Here is a 17,958-nt window from a genome sequence, read left to right on the forward strand (position 1 = left end):
TGGCGCAACGCCGATAACGACTAACGCAGCTATGGCATACCCTGGTTTAGCTTCGGAGATTAGCTGCTGCTTCCAGTTTAAGTTCAGGAACCAGGCTCCTTGAATAAAACACAGTTCACCCCTTTGAGCTCAGGGAATCACATTCAAATGTATACTACATTCTAGCGGTAGTACTATATCCTTGCGTAAGATAATGTATCCTGACATAGAATAGGAAGCTTTACGAATCTATAATCTTTCCACTATTGTTTCACTCCTTGCCACCCTTCATATGAACAGGCTTGCCAACTGGAGACTGAAGTTTAAATTTGCGTACACATTGTAAGGAACCTTACAGACGGAATCGGGGGACACACTCATCGGGTTCAACAAGAATTAATCCACCATGCCTATACTTACACTAGAAAACTGAACTTACTTGTCTGGGGAAAAAAGCAAACATAAGCTAGTAAGTGCACGCGCTTTGAAACTATCAGTTCCATCTTACACAGTTTCAATAAGCTTGTGGCTTTACAAGGCTATATGGTTGCTGCAGATTGAGTCAGTGTGTTGCAGATTAGCTCCTTTAGGCAGATACTAAATCTAGCTGAGATATAAATTATATCTCATTAATACTGGTTCACCATATTCATTGCCATTACCTATGCATCGAGAAATGTGATTCAACCAGGACTAAGGGGTGTAGGTGGTAATCATGATTCTACTTCGTTTAATCCCTTACAAAAAGATTTACTTAGCTGAGAAATGCTTGGAGTATCCCTTTAATCACCGATAGCTGTCCTGTTAAAGTGTGCTATTCTGATATGACCGCTTTTCCGTGATTCGAGCTTTTAAACCCCCGATTCGCCTCCCTTAAAGCTGTTGATACCCGCACTTAAATCTCACCTCAGAGATTAGCACCCTTGCTGTTGTGATTTGGTGGCTGATTTCCCTCTGTCGATTTATAGAGAAGAGGTGCTAGTCTGAGCACGGCCGTATGGTGAACCCCTGATTTAAAAGAGGTCATTCTATAACTGGGTTTCTCGGAAAAATTATGTTGAGGGTTTCTGTCTTAATCGGAAACTCTGAGAACATGTGTGTAAACAGGCGTTTGTTACATTTTCAAGATCTTATGATCAATAATCTGTCAACCGGTATTAGTATGAACGCTTCCTTAAGTTTCAGACTCGAAAAATTAATAAAAACGGTTAATCAAATAATGAGTGAATCAGACTGACCAATATCCTAGGTTAAACACACCATATCTTGAAAGCCATATAACAAACCACGCTCAATCAGCCTAGCCTGGGGTGTTGTTTATTAACAAACCAAAAAAAAGCCCCCCTGTGAGCCGTTTTCTAATTGGCTTTCGTATCTAATCGTCGCGGTTCCAGGTACAACTGCACCACAAGACTCCCACAATTGTCGAGCCAATACTCCAAAACTAGTGGCAGAACTTGACTGATAACAAAAGGTCTCCTGGTCGTGCAGCTTGAGTAGACTATCGCCCAAAATTGCAAAAAGGTGTAAGCCCGTCACAAGAGCCATAGGAGATCGAAATCGTCAGCTCTCCGGGTCCAGATATATACCGATACAGTCAGATCCAAGCTCCTTGCCGAATTCTTACGGCTTACGTTTTCGCGACTTGCTCTACTTGACATACTGGAAATTGAACCCCGCACAATCAAAGTACTAGCAACAGGGGGCTGCGCCATTGAGCTGTTGCTAAACTCCTACATTATGTCTCTACAACTAACACCATACACAGGTGTAACCCTTCTACTGTAAACTAACGCTGTGATGGCTGCCGTGACTCTTGTATACAAATTACAGACTAAGTAGAATATTCTCCCGTTACATCTACACTTGCTAGATTAGCCAGGGACTGAAAGTGGCCGACCGTTGCCTCTCATCCTTCCCTCCTGCTCACACACCTGTCATCTACTCAAATCATCTCTCGCACGGCGTTCCCCGTACCTTTTGCCCCAGATCGGCGCCGGGTTATAAAGCGCCGCATCGTCACGTGAGTGAAAAAGTCGACGAGTGGACGCAGTTTTCCGGCGGCTAGTGTCAGTCCCAAGCCCAACTGGTAAAAAAACGCCCGTATTACTTTGCCACAATTCCCCTTCACTCTCTCCCCATTGATCAGCAACCATGTCTGACGAAGAACCTCAAGTGAGCGTTTACGCTCTCACTGTCAAGTTTTCGTCTCATCTTGCTCTTGACGACTTGACCATCCCGGTTCAGTCCGTTGATACCCTCGGCGACCTTGTCACCACCTTGAATATCTTGCCAGCCACCCAGAAGTTCACCAACTACGGTTTAACCTACAAGGGCACCGACCTTCTCAAACTCGATGGGACCTTCCAGGACCTTTTTACCGAATTGGGTATTTCTGATTCCGAAGTTGTGGTACAGCTCACCGAAAAGCCATACACCTTGAAAACCGTCCAGGAGCACCTCCTCCGCTTCAGAGACCTCATCGGCTTGAATTTCTCCGATACCGCTGCGTCAATGGTTAATTCCGGTGCCTCCAGGTTTGCCGCGCTCAATTTGAACGACGTGCAAGAAAAGGCCGAGGAGACGACCGACGAAGCCAAGAAGACCTTGTCCGCTGAAGAACAAGAGGCGATCACCGCTCTTGTTGACTCCATTGGCGTTCCATCCTTGTCGCAGCATGTCGCTGACGACTCTCAGGTCTCCATGGTGCCGGCCTTGAAGTCCTTGGCTGTCTCTGCCTGGTCCCCGGTCCCGGCGGCCCAGAAGCTCAGAGGCGACTTGCTCTACCTCACCGCCCAGTCCCTCGAACACGAGACCTACCACATCACTGCCCACATCACCGGCTTCTTTGTCAACAAGTCTTCCGCCGCCACCTTCAACCCAGCCTTGAAGGTCAATGAGAGGGGCACCTTCGCCAAGGCCCACTGCTTGTACGACCTCTTTGCGGGTATCTCGCCGGCCTTTACCACGCAGTTGCAGATCAGCATCGCCCAGCTCGCCGCCTTGGCCCCAGAGTCCTACCTCCAGCCGCAGACCACCGCGTTGTCTCTGCCGTGGTTGGTTGCCGCTGCCGCTACTGTCACCCCAGACGCCTCCAGGTCCCAGTTGACCTACCTCACCGGCGGTGTTGACGGCGCTGAACACGTGCACGACTGGAACGAGGACTACCAGTCAGTCCGTGAGTTGCTGCAGGCCGATCTTCCGTCCCGCATCATGCGCGAGAGGTTGCTCGCCAAGACCTCTTTCGAGTTCACCAAGACCGCGAGCGCTACCGCTCTTTCCATCTTGCAGGGTGATATTGCGCCAATGAACCCGGAGGACCCGGCCGAATACCACATTTTCCTTCGCAACGGGATCTTCTACTCCTTCGGGGGCATCGACGCCGCCGGCCAGTTCGCCGGAGCCGGTGGTGATGATGCCGCGAGATACGCCGTCTCCAAGGACTTGCAGGGTGTCAAGTGCCTCAACCGCTTGGACCCTAAGCAAATCTCTGGTTTGGTTACCGCCGTGGTTGACTACTGTGGTAGAAGAATCGTTTGCCAGGCCCCAGTGCCGGGCATTTTGAATCAGCCACAGGAGGAAGAGGGTGCCGCTACCCAGGAGAAGATTTTGTACGGTTCTGCTGCTGAAGGAACCGCCATTGTCGCGGATGCCGGGTTCCACGAGATCTTGAAGCCTATCGCCGAGGCGTTCCACTTGAAGGAGCACACCGCTTTTGCCAAAACCAGCTCCACCGACCTTGTCTTATCTAAGGACACCAAGGGGTTGAAGGGTACTGACGACAGAAAGTACCTCATTGACTTGTACAGAACCACCCCGTTGGACATTGAATTCATCGACGCCCACTTCACCGGCGATGCGACTTCCTACCCGCACAGAGAGACCGTGATGAGACATGAGGCTATCGAGGAGTGGTGGAGACGTCAAGTCGGGGTCTTGATCAAGGAACAGGCCCAGAAGTTGGATGCTGAAAAGGTCGAGGGTGAGGACAAGGAGAAGGAGCAGATCATTGTTGACGGCTCTCAATTCGCCTTGAATCCCGATGCCTTCCCACTTGTCATGCCAACCGACGAAGCCGTGCAGAAGCAGCTTGGAGAAGATGAGAAGGACGTCAGAGAGGTGTCCAAGTTCATTTCTGAAGTTTTAGTGAATGAATTCTTGGGTGACGTTGGCTCTGCCAATGGTATGGCGCCAGTCGATGGTTCCCACTTGACCGCCACCTTGCACAAGATTGGTATCAACTTGAGATACTTGGGTAAGATTGCTGCCGAAGCTTCCGCCAGAAAGGATGCTGAGGTTGTCAGAGTTGCTGAAGCCAAGAAGGTGGTTGCCGAAACCAAGGAGGAAGTCAAAGAGGAAATCAAGGAAGAAGCTAAGGAAGAAACCAAAGAAGAGGCTAAGGAGGAAAGGGAGGAGAAGGTCCCATCCAAGGCCGACTTCAATCCAACCATCGCTTCCTATACCACTCTCTACACCGTCTCCGTCCAAGAAATGATTGCCAGAGCCTCCAAACACGTTTTGAGAGCATTTTCCAAGGACCTTCCGCTCCCATTGCTCCCAGCCGTGGTTTCGCACTTCCACAACTGCTTGTTGGGTGCCGCTGTCAACCCACAGCCGGAATTTATCGTTGACGAGACCCTCAAAGCCCTCTTTGCCGCAGACGTTTCTTCCGTCTCCCAGTTGACCCCTGCTGGCGTTGTCACTTTGCTCGAAGCCGAAGTCTTCAAAAGATTCAGATACCAATTGCCAGCCCAGTGGACCGAGACTATCAAGCCGGTGCAGTTGTTGAGAGAAATCGCTGTCAAGTTTGGTATCCAGTGGAAGGCCCAGGACTACGCATTCACTGCCGAAACCTTTGCCTCTTTCAAGGTTGGCCAGCAGCAGACTGTCGTCGAAAAGGCCAAGAAGACCAAGAAGGCCAAGAAGACTGCCTTTGTCATCAGGGTTATCGAGAGAACCACCACTTTTGTCCCTGAGGACATTGTCAACTTTTCCCCGGTCGTCAAGGACTCCATCTACAAGTCCACTTTGACCGAAGAGATTCTCCAGGCAGCCACCAACCACGTCAACCAGGATCAGAAGGAGGTCGGCTTGACCTTATTCTCCGAAGCCATCTCTGTCTACGAGCAAATCTATGGCCCTGTGCACCAGGAAACTGCCAGAGCCTACACCTTGTTGGCCCAGCAGTACCAGGACTGTGGCTTAGTCTCCGAGGCCTGTAAGGTCTCCCGTAAGGCCGTCTACCTCACCGAGAGAAGCTTCGGGTCCGACTCTTTCGAGACCTTGTTGAGCTTGATCAACTCTGCTTTCTTCGAACAGGCCAACGGTAACCACGTTGACTCTTTTAAGATCTACACCCGCTTGTTAAACGACTGGAACGTCATCTACGGCGAGGGCCACCCATCTGCCATCACCACCGTGTCCAATCTCGCCAGCATCTTGCAAAAGTTGAACATGACCGAAGTTGCTGCCTCTTTGTTCAAGCTTGCGTTAACCCACTCCGAGACTGTCCACGGTGCAGACTCTCAGCTCACTGGTTTGATCCACTTCCAGTACGCCCAGCACTGCATCATGACCTCCCAGTTGGACGACTCTGTCGCCCACATGGAGGCTGCCAGAGAGATCTTCACCGCCCACTTAGGTGGCGAGGACTCATTGACCAAGGATGCCACCAAGTGGGCCGCCAACTTGGTCAACTACAAGGCGTTTGTCGACCAGCAAGAGGAGCAGAAAAAGAAGAATCTCGAAACCGTTACCAACGGCAGCACTGCCCAGAAGCACAAGGTCAAATCCCTGACGGAAATTGCCCAGGCTGCCGCTATCGCCACCGGGAAGAAGGCCAAAAAGGTCAAGAAAGAGGCTGTCCCAGACTTGGCCGACCAGTCGGTGGAGGATATTTTGAAGTTTATCGAAGGCAAGCAGCCAAAGAAGGGTAAGAACGCCAAGAAGACTGCTTAACCTCCACCTCTTGCCTAAACCTGTATCGACTTGTATATATCAATTTAGTAAACCGTTTAGCTCGTCTCTGTAGATATATATACCGTGTAACGATTCACGGGCCTCCGGGGGGTTCATGGAACGGTACAAGCAAGGGTGCTAAGCGGAGCACCCATGAAAAGATACTCGAATGGTGTCTGAACTTTCAGACACAACGTAGCGTTTCCCCTTAAGATAAACGTTCTTCTACCGATACGTAATATTGGAATCTAAGGAAATTTAAGCCAGAGTGATGACGAAAAGTCAGGCGCTCAGTTGCTTCCGCTCTTCCGAGCCCAATGATGAGGATAGATACATGACCCAGCTGCAAAAGAACCAATCCCTGCACCGGAGTAGATATGGATGTTCTACGAGTTCCACTCCTATCTATGTAAGCCAAAAAATAATAACGAAGGGCCATATGCAAAAGCGGAAGGTTTAACTTTCGCCTCGATCACATGCGTCTACACGATTGATATCAGCTCTGAAGATAAGTGCAGCCCTCAGGGCATATCTTAAGCACACTTTAATAACACACATTTCACAAAATGCCCAGTGATACTTGTTATTGGACCTTACTCCAGTCTATTGTATGGGCTAGACCAGTCCGGAGTTTAGCCCGGAATTCTGCGGTCGAATTAACTCCCACCAAGATCGCTAAACGGTAATCTTAAATACCGCTTTGGCATAATTTCCAGTGCGCTTACAGGTATCAGTCCTTGGACTATACTCAACTTCAATGCTGCTATCTTGATAGTGTCATTCTCTAGACTATAATTATATACGAGAGGCGCCACAGCGAGGGACTTGCCGGGTGTGCCGGGCCGAACTCCGGTACCGGTTACCGCAGCATGAACGCGGGGTCCTCGTAACCGCCTGACGAGAAACTTTACATACAAAGTGGGGTATGCCAGACCATCCACGCAGAATATAACCACACAAAATAACATTGACCGGTAATCGAAAATCACCTTGCCTCGTTAAATCAACATTCCCGGCCACCGAAGCTCTTCAACCTACACCATGCTCAACGAAGACGCAGCAGCCAAGGAGTTGAGACTCTCGCAGCATTTTTTCATGGAAGCAGGGAGCGAGCCAAAGTCCGAGAACGAGGTAGTGGTTGATATGATGGAGCACCACCGGGAGGTTATTGCGACCCATCCGTTCTACAAGCAGTTGGTCGCCGACTCCCGGTTCCGCGCCGTTGCGCCCAATAAGGGGAAACAGCCCCACGGGCTTTGCGGCAAGACATTGTACGGCGAGAAACGAATCTACCAGGCTTACTCCTTCTCGCTACAGGAGGGGAGAGAAAACTCGCAAGAGGCAGATTACAACGAATACGTTACGTTCTACCACTTGGGAGCCGAATTGTGCGGCCACCAGGGACTCATCCATGGTGGGCTCATCGCTACGTTGCTAGACGAGTCCTTGACCCGCACGGCTTTTCCGTTGTTTGAGAAGAAGACGGGGGTCACAGGATACTTGAACATTAACTATAGATCACCGTCGTATGCTGATAACTACTTTGTGATCATCGGAAAGGTGGTGGAGAGACACGAGCGCAAGATCAAGGTCTCGGGGTACATCAAGAACTTGACATGGGACAAAAGCATCGACGAAGAGATTTTGTTGGTGGAAGCCGAGTGTTTGGCCGTGCAGCCAAGGTATGCCGATCACTTGAACAAAATGATTGAATAGGTGTATGGAAATGGACGGGTATTGTCCTGGAAAGAGGGGAGCTTATTCAGGACTTGTTAATAGGGGCGCTGTGAGGGACGTAATGGTGGCACCGACGGGTGCTCCACTAGTTTCATCAACGCTGAGGGCGATTAAGTATTTCAAGAATCACATATCTACACCAAAAATGGTTCTCAACCCTTCGTACGACTCCTTTCAGCGCTTGCACACGTAGCGCGTACCCGGCAGCATCTCCACCGAATAGCTCCAGACACACTTACCACCCCACCAAACTATATTCATACCCCCATCACCGTAGTCTACAATAAAAATAAACATTCATTATATAGTGCCGGAGTATCGCTAGTGCCATAATCGATAGCCCCTCCCCTGGCCTTGCTTATCATGTCCTTTGCTGTGCGTGCTAACGTGTCCTTGTTGGCGTCCACCAGCAGCGCGGAACTCAACGCAAAACGAACCGATTTGCAAACTGAGTTGATTTGGAACGACATTGATATCGCCTCGTAACCACAGATAACACCACAGGGGTACATTATACTGGATAGCACCAATTCGCAACCGCCGGAGCACACTTCCAGAAATCCCAGTTTGACACGCGACCACAGCACAGGATCACAGCACGTCAACATAAGCTTTCCCCTGCCAAACCCCTTCGCATTTTAGCCCCGTCTCTCAGATCGAAAACCACACAGAGTCACCTCCGTTCACATCTGCCATGGAGCACCCGAAGTACACGTTACCCGGCGTGATGCACTACTTGCAAACCGAGTTCACCAACATGGAAAAGTACAAGATCTTGAACAACTTGGAGTTACTGGAAATGAAGTTCAAGATCGCCAAGCTTGAGGGTGACAAGGCGTCATTGCTCAAGATCAATTCCAGCTTGAACAGGCGAATCGGCGAGTTGGAAACCAAGTGCGAGAGTTTGACCATGACCAATCTAAAACTCAGCTCGGAGCACACTCCCGAGGTGACGGAAGAAAAGCCCGAGGACATGGATTTGCATATCTCGTACGTTGATTTGGATCCGATCAGAAAGTCGCGCGACAGTCTAGCCCGGTCGATGAAAGAGATTGTGTACCTTTTAAAAACGCCCGCCATCGACAACTACGACTTGCTCCATCTCAACAAGGAGTTGGACTTTTTCCCCGTGAAGGAAGAGGGTGAGACCGAACCCAGCTCGTTTTACCAGGCCCAGAGCCACGAAATTGCCGGTAACGCTCAGAATAACGCTCAGACCATCCGCCGGGACAGCTCCGGGGACTTTCTCAGCGAAGAGTTGAGGAGCTTGAACCGCGAGCACCCGAACCCCTACGACTCAAGCATGGAGGATATTGAGCTCAGTTTGAACCGCGACATCGATAACCTCAGCCTCCACAGAGACATCGAGTCCGACGCTGAGACCATCGTCGAGGACATCCCCCAACCGTCCGTCAGTGCAAAATCCTCGCCCGTGAAAAAGAAGAAGCCGTTCGAGGACATTATCAACGGCAAGGCCAAGGCAGAGGACGATAACGTCTCTCTGTCTTTCCAGGTTCAGGTTAAGGGAGAGGTGGCAGAGTCTCTGTTATATGTGGATCACAACAGCCACGAGCTTGTGGTGGCGCGCGAGTCTGGTGCCGTCACCACGTGGGATCTTCAGATTACCCAGAGCTGTGCCCATCGCGGACTAGAGCTTCCTACCGGCACCAACCGCGCCTCACTGACAGTTTTGTCGGCTGATGGCCACTTTTATGTCCTTACAGGCGACTCAGAGTTGCTTGTATATGCTAAAAACACCCTGGAACCGATTGCCCGCACAAAACTCGATCTTCCGGAGGACTCTTACATCTCTGATGCCTCTGTAGACCACCATACCTCCTCCAAGAAAAAGTACTTGATTTTTGTCAACCACGGATCCCAGATTTTGTTGAACGAAGTGCAAGTCGTGGGCCCTGGGGTGGATGTTTCCCGTGCCAAAACGATCGATCTTGAGGAGTTGTCAATCAGCGAAGAGGCCACGCTTAATGAAAAGGTGTTGACAGCGAAAATGTTGCCATTTCTCAACCAGATCATTGTTGCAACCACCCATCGTTACGTGAAGTACGATCTAGACACCAGGACCATGTCACATGTGGTTCCCAGCATCTACCAGGTGTCTTCGAACACCATTCCAGGGGAGACAGCGATGTTTTTGCGCGCAGAAATCTTGGATAACGTATTGTTAGTCCAGACAACCAAGCACGAACTCATTTCGTACAACTTGCTGACGGACACGCGGATCTACAGTAAAACTTTTGCGGCCGATTTTGACGCGGACCTTATGGGGTTGTCACTTATTGGCGGTGATGTGGGAAGCGAAAACGGCGAGCGGGGGCCGGACGACTTTGTGGTGATTTTGACACTCCATGGAAATGTATTCCGTGTTTTGACGAGCAAATTTCATCTCATTCACGAGTTTGTGTATAATGGGAAGACGAACCAGTTGTCGGTGCCCACGAGGGCTCTGGGAGTGGTATTCAAGTCGCGCAATGGGAATAAGAAGGTTAAGGGGCCAATGGAGAAGGAATTCCCAATGACGTTTATTAGGGCCGACGGAGATTTGTGTGCGTTGGTTATGGCTGGTGTCGGAGGGAAGACTGTAGTTAACGTGTTCCATATCTAAGCAGAGAGAGAGAGAGAGCTGGAGAGTTGTTTCCATAGACAAAGTACCCCTTTCCCCGCTTGCAGAGGCTATCATTACTCATGATTTTTCTGGGTATCCAAGGCTGAAACGTGTTCTTATGCCATATCCACCTTTCTCATGCCATATCCATCTTTCTCTTGTCGTAGAGTCTATTTAGAGCAGCTATGGCCTTGGATCCCTCTCGCCCAGCCTATTTGAATGCATGTTTTTATTCCGCTTTGAGATGGTAACGGATATATGTTATTATCGAGCAGACCCTCTGTTTCATTCGTAACGGGCCTCAAGTGCCCATTTCCTTTGCTCGCTCAAACCCCTATTTTCACGGCTGTCTCGACGTTTGTTTTCCTATATTCAGTTTATGTTTTATCTCCAAAAGGAAGGTATTGCCTTCAAAGGGAGATCTATACATAAAGTAGGGATCCCTATCTTACCTCGAGTGTGCAAATGATCAATAGATCTTGCTACCAGTCCAAACCATGGATTTCATAGATCGATTAAATGTACTAGTCATTAATGCGTGAGTAAAATCAAGTCTCAAATGAGATACAAATATTATACTGAACAGGAAAAAAACGCCGCTTTCAAAAACTTTTCTGTCCCTACTTCTTCTCTCTGTTACCCTTTGGTACCCTTGCCAACCAATAGAAAAGAATGGTACCAATAATGTTGATGACAATGAAACAGATAAAAATCCCAATGTTTCTGCCTCTCTCGGAGTACAAACTGTTGACACTGGCAAGGTAAGTGTTGGTCAGGGAAATAGTACAATACTCACATATATCCGTGGAAGCTCCAGAAACCAAGTAGCCACCTCTTGTGGAAATGTAGGCCTCCATATATTGGCTACAGGATTGTCCCAGTGGTGGAGTAAACTTCAACAACTCGGTCAGAGAACAGGTTACGCTGGAGTTGGCAAGACCGTTACTCAAGACAGTCTGAACCAAGTAGGTGAACGGGTTGCATCGATACATGAAGATCCAGAAACCTGGCAACTTACCTGGACCGGCAAGTACACCACAGAAGTTGAGACACATGGTGAATAAAAGCGACGACAAATTGGCAGCGTTGTCTGCAAGCTCCATGAAGGAAATACAAAGCTGGCCCATGGTGGAGGTGTAAATGAAGAATAAAACAATGGTGATCCACATGACCGCACCCCTGGCGTTGACGGTGTCGGTAGGGACGGCATTTTGGTACAAGCCGATAGGGTAATACCAGCAGAAGAAGGCAATGGTCCCGGAGAGAAACTGCCATGGAATCTCAGAAGTGATCTGGGCGGTGATGAACGCATACCACGAAAACGTTTTGGATGGACGTTCTCTGGCTTCGTACAAATCTCTCTGAGACACAAAGTGAGGGAGGTACTGCTGAACCAACGTGTTGAAGATAACCAAAAACATAAAGACCGAGAACATCTGGTTCTGCAACCCTTGAAGCGACTTGTCCGCTTTGAAGAAAGAGAAGCCGTTGAACAATGAGGAGGAGATGGCCAAGAAAAGCTTGGAGTAAATGTAGGACGGAGTCCTCCAGTACTGCTCAAATACGCGCTTGGTGACAAGGGAGTACTGGTACGGGATAGAGGCTGCATACTCCTTGCGGGACTCGGGGTCGTCGTCGCGAGGAAGCTTGGAAAGCTCTTGCTCCATGTGGTTCAACTCGCTCTGCACGTTGCCGAATTCGACCGAATTCATCCAGACCTCGTGGTAGTCCTGGTTAGCGTGGGAACCTGGAGCGGCACCGATGACCTCCAACATCCATTCGGCAGGATTAGCTTCAGGGGGACACTTTGGGGCACCATATTTCTCGAAAAAGTCGATTAAGGTGTCACAGTTTTCGCCCAAGTCGCCAAAGTAGACGGTGTTACCACCCTTCTGCAAGAACAAAAGTCTGTCGAACTCCTTAAGGAGTACGGCCGAGGGCTGGTGAATGGTGCACAAGATTGCCTGTCCGTTGTCAGCTAACTTTCTCATCAATTTACAGATCGACCAGGCCGTTTGGGAGTCCAAGCCGGAGGTAGGCTCATCCAAAAACAACAACAACTTTGGCTTCGCAACCAACTCCACGCCGATGGTGAGCCGTTTTCTCTGTTCGACATTCAATCCCTCGCCGGCCACACCAACCACGGCATCAGCGTACTTCTCCATTTCCAATAACCCAATAATGTAGTCAACATAGTCGTCCTTTTCCTGTTGCGGAACCAGTGCCGGCTGGCGGAGGTTGGCGGAAAACCGGAGTGCTTCCTTGACGGTGGAGGTCTGAAGATGCAAATCCTGCTGTTGGACGTAGCCCGTGGAGCGCTGGAACGAGTCGTCAAGCTCTCTCCCGTTGACCATTCTGGTCCCGGAGGTTATGACACCTGAGGTGAGTCTGTCGGATAAGGCGTTCAACAAGGTGGTCTTACCGGCCCCAGAAGCACCCATGAGTGCCGTCAACTGGCCAGGCTTGACCCAGCCGTTTACGGAATTCAAAATCACTCGGTCCTCGGTCTTGATCTTCACCTGGTAGGTGAGGTCTCTCCAGTGGAAGATGTCGGTCGACGAAGGGAGCTTGTTGTCGGAGGAGGATGAGTTGGTGTCACCCTTCTCCTGTTCGGGAGTTACTCTCTCCAATGCACCCGTCTCGATGTCTCTGAGGTTCTTGGCCTGTTTGAGCTTCTTGAGTGACTTCTTCTGGAACAACAAAATCTCACCCTTCTGCATGGCACCGCGGTTGTACTCGGTGAGCACAATGTAGATGAACAAGAAGAACACCACGAACGAAAACACAATCCCCCAGTTTCTCCACTTGTGGCTGTTGTAGTACGCAAAGGCAGAGTTTATGTAGGCGTCACCATCGACAAAGTCCTGACCCGCCACTGAACCGACCACAGAGCAGATGGTGGACTGTCCGGCTTCCAGGGAATAGCCATTGCCGGCGGGAACAACGGTCGAGCAGGCAAACTGTCTGCCGTGGAACTCGTTGGCAATCAAGGCTTCGAACGAGTAGGCCACAGGGTCGAGGTAGTTGATCCAGCGAGACCAACCAAGCATCTTTGGCGTCGGAATCACGAATCCGGTGTAGATGGTCAAGGCGAGCAAGAGGATAGAGGCCGGGGTCATCGCCTCGGACAAGGACTTGGTGGAAGCCCCGATGCAGCGGAACAAGTGCGACATGGCCAAGGTAGAGGTAAAGTTCATGAGGAGATAGAAGAAGAAGCGACCCGGGGTTCGGTGGAAGTTGACCATGAAGTAGAAGATCAAGTTGAACGCGATGCACGTCAAGAGCTTGGCCGGAAGCTCCGTGATGATGCTCGCAAGCGCGTCCGCAGACGGGTGGTACAACGCGTAGGACTTGTGCTTTTCCACGATCGGACGTGCCTCATAGAGTGAGAAGATTTCCAACAAGGACGAGAAAGCGTTGAACAAAAGCGCAAGGAACATGGCCCCGGTACGGTAGAAGAAGGAGTCCGTGACGGGTGCAAGGTTGTAGAACACCGAGCAAAGAATGAGCCCCATCGCGGTATTCCCAAACACCGAGAAGATGGTGATCGACGGATCCCCACATGTTCTCTGGATGTTTCTCCCCATGATGTAGCGCACTTGCATCCAGTACGATACCGTGAAGGAGGAGGCCGGACGCAAGTGATTGGACTGGCGTGCCTTGTGCGCCGCTTGTAATGTGTTGCCCTCTTTGCCTGCTACCTGCACGGCAGCGAAGTGGGCGTCGATCTCTTGCACGAGCGCCGCGCGCTGCGGCGATGCGTTCCACACGTCATAGAAGTCTCTTGGTGTGAGGGGCACCTTGTTCTCAAAGCCCGGGCGCACCACTCGCTCGGCCGGGTTGGTTAGGGAGGTCAAGAAGTCTGCGGTAGTGGCGCGCTGTGGACATTCGTAGCCCATTTCCACAAAGTACTCCTTGGCAGTGCGGGTATCACCAAAAAAGATCTGGTACCCTTCAAACAAGAGGATCACCTTGTCGAACAAGTCGTACGCGTCCTGGGAACACTGGTAGATAGCGATGAGTGGAGTAGCCGCCGAAACCGTTGCCGATGTCTTCAATGCCTTGATGAATTCCAACGCAGTGGCCGCATCCAACCCCCTGGTGGAGTTATCCCAGCATTGCAAAGAGGCACCGGCAAGCGCAACCTCGCAGATAGACACACGCTTCCGCTCACCACCGGAAACCCCACGCACAAGATCGTTGCCGACCTTGGAGTTGCGGGTATGGGACAAGCCATAGGTTGCCATGACCACGGCGCTCATGTGCTTGGCAAATTCCTCACGCGAGACTCCCGCAGGACGGTTCTGGGGGGTGCGCAACTTGGCAGAAAACTCCAAGGTCTGACCGACGGTCAAATGAGGGAAGTGGGTCTCAGTTTCGGCGCAGTACACCACGTCACCTCGGTAGTGCTTCTGGATATCATCCGGTGTCAATCCGTCATAAGTGATCTGGGATTCCTTGTCTATGTGAAACCCGTAGGTCTGCGAGGCGATGGTTTTCAAAAGCGTCGTGCAACCGGCACCGGGACGGCCAAGGACCACGGTCACCTCACCCGGCTTGATAATCCCGTCCATCGGCTTCAAGATGTCAAAGTACTTGTCCGGGTTGGTAGGGCCGAAGGACAGTGCAAGCTGCGATGCGGTCTTCCAGATCGCGTTGGAAATGGTTGCCTGGTAGTCGGCGTCTGTTGCAACGCCGTAAGCACGGAGGTTCTTGTAGGCAATGCCGAGGGAGGCCGGCTTGTAGTGTTCAAGATCCAGGTCCGTGAACTTGCGGAGATTCTTCACCCAGAAGCGGGAGTTGAAGTTGGGGGACGCGGGGTCCAAGCGCTCGTCACCAGTGTCGGTATTGAACGGATTTTTACCCGGAACTTGCGACATGTTGGTCAATGTGCGCTGGAGGTCTTTTTTCGCAGTGGAGGTCGGACCGGAGGAATCGGCGCGTGACCGACGAGACAACGTGCGTGCGAGCTCCTGGACCTCCTTGGAAGTCGTATCGTTAAAGCCCTCGTAACGAGGGACACCGTTTTTGTCATCATGAGAAACCACCACGGTGGAATGGGTATCCACTCTCACAGTGCCGGGAAAGTTAAGGGACATGACAGAATCTGGGGTAGGTTCGAATGTCTGGGGTAGGTCCGAGTGTCTTAAGGGTTCTGGCAAATCGGTAGACCTTTTGGTGTTTAGATATGGAAGTCTATGAAGTGCAATTAAACCAAAAGAAAATAGCTGGAACTGCTGTTTATATATACGGGTAAGGAGGTTGATGGAAGGATTAAAAGGTTTCGGGTAAAAAAACATGGTGCCATTAACTGTCCGTCTGATCACCGGCACTGGTGCATGCATATGCACGTCTCTTTCTAACGCTTCGGGTAGTTTACTCCCGGGAAGTATGTATGCAGGTTTTGAGTCGCATTCTGGTACGGGAGTGGCACCACTCCCGTGCCGGAGACATAACCAGAGTGTTGGCTTTATTACGAACAAAAAAATAGCATCAGGTGGCTAGGGGTAGATATTCTCATTAGCTGGCCTGGTTCCGTTTCGAGGAAATCTGGAAATTGGCAAGAGGAGCTACAAACGGAAACCCTGAGCTCCCGGTGGTGGTCCCAATATGGGGCTGCTATTGCAAGTATTTCGTTCAAACTCTTGGCCCTTAGAGCGTACACACTACTCGATTACGGTCTGAGAGCTCGGAAAAACGTTTGTATTTAGAGCAGATTCTTGTAACGACAATAATACCTGTACCACGATCTAAGTCTTTTTTTATACGTTTACTGTGATATATCTAGTAGGTATTTTGAGTGTCTTTATTTAATAGAGAATGATGTTGCTCGATACACCGAAAATATAAAAGGAGAGCGAGGAACTTCTTTAAAATCATAGGGATAACCATATCACAGCGCCGGATGAGGGAAAACATCCGGACAAGCCTGGTGGATGTCTGCGACACTCAATGTGTAAACAGCTTAGACATTGGTGAATCAAGCGCGGTATTTTACTCACAGCCAAGCTGAACTGGCAACGATATACGATGGATAAACACCGTAACACACTGCGCATAGGTGTACGAAGTTGCCAAGCACAGCCGCAATACTGGTCGCAGGACTGATCATAAGAGCTGGTCGCAATATTTGATTGTGTATAATTAAAGAGGGTATCATTAACACCAAGGGGATAAAATACTAGTTGTAATTTCCCACCATCTACTCTGGAATATTTGAAGCAACTAACAACGTTATCTCAAGCATAGGGTGAGGCATGCCTACCATTATGCCTAGGTAAATGTCTCAATTGTATTTGCTGTCTATTCCATATTCAAGCATAATATTCTTGGCTAAAAACAAGAGATATGGTACTGAGGGAAACCCCTAGTTGTGTACCCGATGTCTTTATTCCGAGACACGGCCAAAAAATGACCTATGCTAAACGTTGGAATCTCTTATTCGAAAAGGATCATGCATTGATCTGGGGAATAAGAAACCTACCAAGCCCCAAGTCGGCTGTGTGCCCCAGGAGATAGCCTCCTTAGAGTCTGGTACATTTTTATTATCCGCTGTGTTATTCTCCGCTGTTGACTTACTATCTGGACGGATCTTCCGTTGCGTAGTGCATAAACCCTAGACTCCAGATGACGTATCTTAGGTGTGTTCGTCCCATCGCACTAACACCCACGAACAAGATCTCAGAGACACCAACAAAAGGAAATAATAGCAACAGTCGCCTAGATTTTGAAGTTCAAAGGGCTCCTACTAATGAAAATTCCCCGAAATCCTCCGAAGCATGACGTGCATTGGCATAGCCACGCTGCTCCGTGAGATTGCGATTAAGCTATATGTTATATCAGGTAATCGAATTGGGTTCCTCTATATTTTACCTGTTATACGTAAGTGTGGTTTCATACTTGTTTCGGCACAAGAACAGTCCCGGTCCCGAATGTGTCTAAGCTCTAGATAGCAGTCTCGGCACGGAACTTACATTTACCGGCTTCCCGCGTGCGGCGCATCCTCCACGCCAGGGCTAAGCAAACAAGCCAGGGGTCAAGCTTTCAGGGTCTTGTTCTTCTGGCGGGTATTGTTCAAATAGGAAGTTCAAGCATACTTGCCAGCAAGATAAATTTCTCTCACCGTTCATGATTTGTGACAACACAGCGACCGGTTGTAAGGTAACCAAGGGCGACAGGCCAGTCTTTAGGAGTCGTCGATGCCAAAAGCCCGCTGTCTGGCATCGGAACATACCCCATATAGTGCGTCGATACAGAAAAGGCTTGGTTCGTAAGTCGAACCCAGAAAACGGCGTATAGAGCGTGTTTCGGAAAGAAAAAAACTACCCGAGAAGCCGATATTGTATGCGTTGTTTATACCGGTACAAGGATGCGGGCTGCTTTAACTATACATTGCGGTGACCGTTATATTTAGGTTTCATGTAATTAGACATTCGCAATCTCGTTTAGTTAGATACTTGTTCAAAGTTTATTATTAAATAAAATCATGCCGATGCACTGGAACTGCTATGTAATTATCATCATAAAATCGGTTTCCTGGTAAAGTCTAGTCATATATCGTTTATCTATACCTCTCTTTCCAAATCATGGAGGATCAGTTACAATTTTTTATAGGACAGCAGAGCAGATGAACTTTGCTAATGTTAATCCCTAAATATGAA

General features: G+C 49.7%; 7 protein-coding genes across 7 annotated transcripts; 5 read left to right on the forward strand and 2 right to left on the reverse strand.

The window, feature by feature from the left end:
- Positions 1 to 630: 630 nt before the first annotated feature.
- Positions 631 to 1,250, forward strand: BABINDRAFT_163051 (uncharacterized protein). Its single transcript, XM_019129689.1, has one exon. It carries the CDS (start codon positions 1,034 to 1,036, stop codon positions 1,214 to 1,216), a length of 183 nt encoding a protein of 60 aa, XP_018983332.1. The 5' UTR covers positions 631 to 1,033; the 3' UTR covers positions 1,217 to 1,250.
- BABINDRAFT_163052 (uncharacterized protein) lies at positions 1,151 to 1,560 on the reverse strand. The gene has a single exon (XM_019129690.1). The coding sequence runs from the start codon at positions 1,525 to 1,527 to the stop codon at positions 1,300 to 1,302; it is 228 nt and encodes a 75-aa protein (XP_018983333.1). The 5' UTR covers positions 1,528 to 1,560; the 3' UTR covers positions 1,151 to 1,299.
- Positions 1,561 to 1,788: 228 nt separating this feature from the next.
- On the forward strand, positions 1,789 to 5,961 carry BABINDRAFT_163053 (translation initiation factor 3 subunit). Its single transcript, XM_019129691.1, has 2 exons — positions 1,789 to 2,220; positions 2,350 to 5,961. The coding sequence occupies exons 1-2, from the start codon at positions 2,134 to 2,136 to the stop codon at positions 5,935 to 5,937; spliced, it is 3,675 nt and encodes a 1,224-aa protein (XP_018983334.1). The 5' UTR covers positions 1,789 to 2,133; the 3' UTR covers positions 5,938 to 5,961.
- Positions 5,962 to 7,281: 1,320 nt separating this feature from the next.
- BABINDRAFT_26736 (PaaI family thioesterase) lies at positions 7,282 to 7,635 on the forward strand (the record flags this gene model as incomplete). The annotated part of the gene is made up of 1 exon (XM_019131386.1): positions 7,282 to 7,635. A coding segment is annotated over one exon (354 nt), but the record flags the coding sequence as incomplete, so codon positions are not given.
- A 402-nt stretch (positions 7,636 to 8,037) lies between these two features.
- On the forward strand, positions 8,038 to 10,297 carry BABINDRAFT_9616 (uncharacterized protein; the record flags this gene model as incomplete). Its single annotated transcript, XM_019132995.1, has 2 exons — positions 8,038 to 8,156; positions 8,317 to 10,297. The coding sequence occupies 2 exons, from the start codon at positions 8,038 to 8,040 to the stop codon at positions 10,295 to 10,297; spliced, it is 2,100 nt and encodes a 699-aa protein (XP_018983336.1).
- Positions 10,298 to 10,917: 620 nt separating this feature from the next.
- On the reverse strand, positions 10,918 to 15,396 carry BABINDRAFT_172476 (pleiotropic drug resistance family ABC transporter; the record flags this gene model as incomplete). Its single annotated transcript, XM_019130888.1, has 2 exons — positions 10,918 to 15,200; positions 15,225 to 15,396. 2 exons carry the CDS (start codon positions 15,394 to 15,396, stop codon positions 10,918 to 10,920), a joined length of 4,455 nt encoding a protein of 1,484 aa, XP_018983337.1.
- Positions 15,397 to 17,018: 1,622 nt separating this feature from the next.
- On the forward strand, positions 17,019 to 17,281 carry BABINDRAFT_91521 (uncharacterized protein). The gene has a single exon (XM_019132920.1). The coding sequence runs from the start codon at positions 17,077 to 17,079 to the stop codon at positions 17,248 to 17,250; it is 174 nt and encodes a 57-aa protein (XP_018983338.1). The 5' UTR covers positions 17,019 to 17,076; the 3' UTR covers positions 17,251 to 17,281.
- The last annotated feature ends 677 nt before the right edge of the window (positions 17,282 to 17,958 follow it).

Source organism: Babjeviella inositovora, assembly GCF_001661335.1.
Source record: "Babjeviella inositovora NRRL Y-12698 unplaced genomic scaffold BABINscaffold_12, whole genome shotgun sequence".
In the NCBI taxonomy this organism is placed as follows: Eukaryota; Fungi; Ascomycota; class Pichiomycetes; order Serinales; genus Babjeviella; species Babjeviella inositovora.